The sequence below is a fragment of the Anarrhichthys ocellatus genome, unplaced genomic scaffold (assembly GCF_004355925.1).
Source record: "Anarrhichthys ocellatus isolate YVR2014 unplaced genomic scaffold, GSC_Weel_1.0 scaffold10, whole genome shotgun sequence".
Taxonomy (NCBI): domain Eukaryota; kingdom Metazoa; phylum Chordata; class Actinopteri; order Perciformes; family Anarhichadidae; genus Anarrhichthys; species Anarrhichthys ocellatus.
Genome location: NW_022280040.1, coordinates 4,050,233 through 4,051,993, shown reverse-complemented (window position 1 = coordinate 4,051,993; position 1,761 = coordinate 4,050,233). Strand labels below are relative to the sequence as shown.

General features: G+C 45.6%; 1 protein-coding gene across 2 annotated transcripts in view; it reads right to left on the bottom strand.

Moving 5' to 3' along the window:
• The window catches only part of pde7a (phosphodiesterase 7A), an 18,833-nt gene that overhangs the window by 9,876 nt on the left and 7,196 nt on the right, over positions 1-1,761 (bottom strand). For both annotated transcript variants that reach the window (XM_031850150.1, XM_031850151.1), the window contains exon 2: positions 26-86. In XM_031850150.1, the coding sequence (XP_031706010.1) occupies positions 26-86 (61 nt within the window). The remainder of the gene's footprint in view (positions 1-25; positions 87-1,761) is intronic.

Sequence of the window (1,761 nt, the reverse complement as noted above, 5' to 3'; positions counted from 1 at the left end):
GAACATAGAACAGGGAAACACTTACCTAGCATACGAATGTACAGCGCCGTCTGGTCAGAGCTGTCATAGGAGATGGCCCCTCGTCTCTGAACGGACAAAAAGAAACAAACAACCGTTCAAGGTTTATTACCAATAAAATGTTACATTATTGTAATAAAATAATTGCAACCGGTCCCAGAATTGGTGTGGGTGGTATCACGATCCCATCTCCAACCAAACACACACCTCAAAAACACAAAATAACATACAGAGTTAGATAAGTGGAGGGTGGTGTAATGTTGTTATTGTTTGTTCTAATCTGCTGTGTGTGTGTGTGTGTGTGTGTCCACATAACACGTGTTCCTCACATGACTGATAGCAGTGGTGTAAGTGCCGTATCAGGCTGATGATATGAAGCTGGAACATGTTTATCAGTGTAGCGGTTTGCACACACACACACACACACTTCCCCAAATGTCCCCACCTATCCGATAAGTATTCTTTGACATGTTTGCTTCCTTTAAAAGTCTTTCTCAAAACACAGTTACAAATACACAAACTTTAAAATGTATGAAATAATGACTTTCCTGATCTGACGTCAGCAGGTGAATGCAATTTGAATAAATTTGAACGGACTTTACTGGAACTAATAAACAGGACCGATGTTGTAAAACATTGGCTCCATCACCTCAAGTAACATTGTAAACCCCTTAAACTACTTAATAACTAACTAGTGTCCTGTGTAGGGATTCAGGCAATGCCTTCCAAAATTCCCCTTTTATTATCAGGGAATGCTTCTTGACGTATGAGGAGAGGCCCAGACAGCTGTGACTCTACACCAGCTGGTCGCCATCTTCATCCCATACCGTTGTTGTGCTAGTACACAGAAACTGCCCTACTGTGAAATAATATCATGTTATATGTTGTGAATAAGGTGGCTTTCTGTTGACCTAAGAAGCCCAACAAGTTGCCAAATATGGATGAAGATCCCAACAAATAAAGCGGCTAGGTCGTCTGTTTTTATCTTTACTTGTGTCTACAACACAATCCAGTGCAAACAGTTTCCCACACCAGGAGGGAGCCGCAGCAGCAGCAGAGCAGAGCACCACAGCACTAGCTGTAGTGGGTATGTCGTGGTGACTACATATTTGCTCTGTCGACAGACAGCTGCTCCGGACTACGCTGAGGTGTTGGCTCACCTCTCTGTGCACTCCAAAAATCCTAGGTCCCGACTCGCCACTCTCCCTTCTGGGGCGACCCTTGTCTAGGGTTACCCATTCCGCAGGGAGCAACTGGTCACGACACAGACGTACGCGCTTGTATACCGACTACTTCATAACCTTAGGATTACAGTGAATCTCCTTCACACACACACACACACACAGACACACACACACCTGTCTGTCCTCTAAGCTCATGACAGCCGCCAATCCAAAGCTAATATTTTACCGGCTAGCAAACAGCTCGACTCGGGGTGGGTGATCTGCAGAGCTGTATTTTAGTGTCAACAGGCCGCTGTGTTTACACACAGCACTAGTGGTTAGTGTGAATATTATAGATTGTGTGTATCGATGCATGGGCGGATAGTGTGTGAGAGTGTGTGGGGGGGGGGGTTGGTATCAGCTTTAACATGCTTGGGAACTGTGTAATACTGGCTCCAGGGCTGGGAATGGAAGAGTGACCTGCCCTGCAAACACTTGCCCAAACAAACCATTTGGCCAGAGCTTGCCCCACCCACACACACACACACACACACACACACACACACACACACACACACAC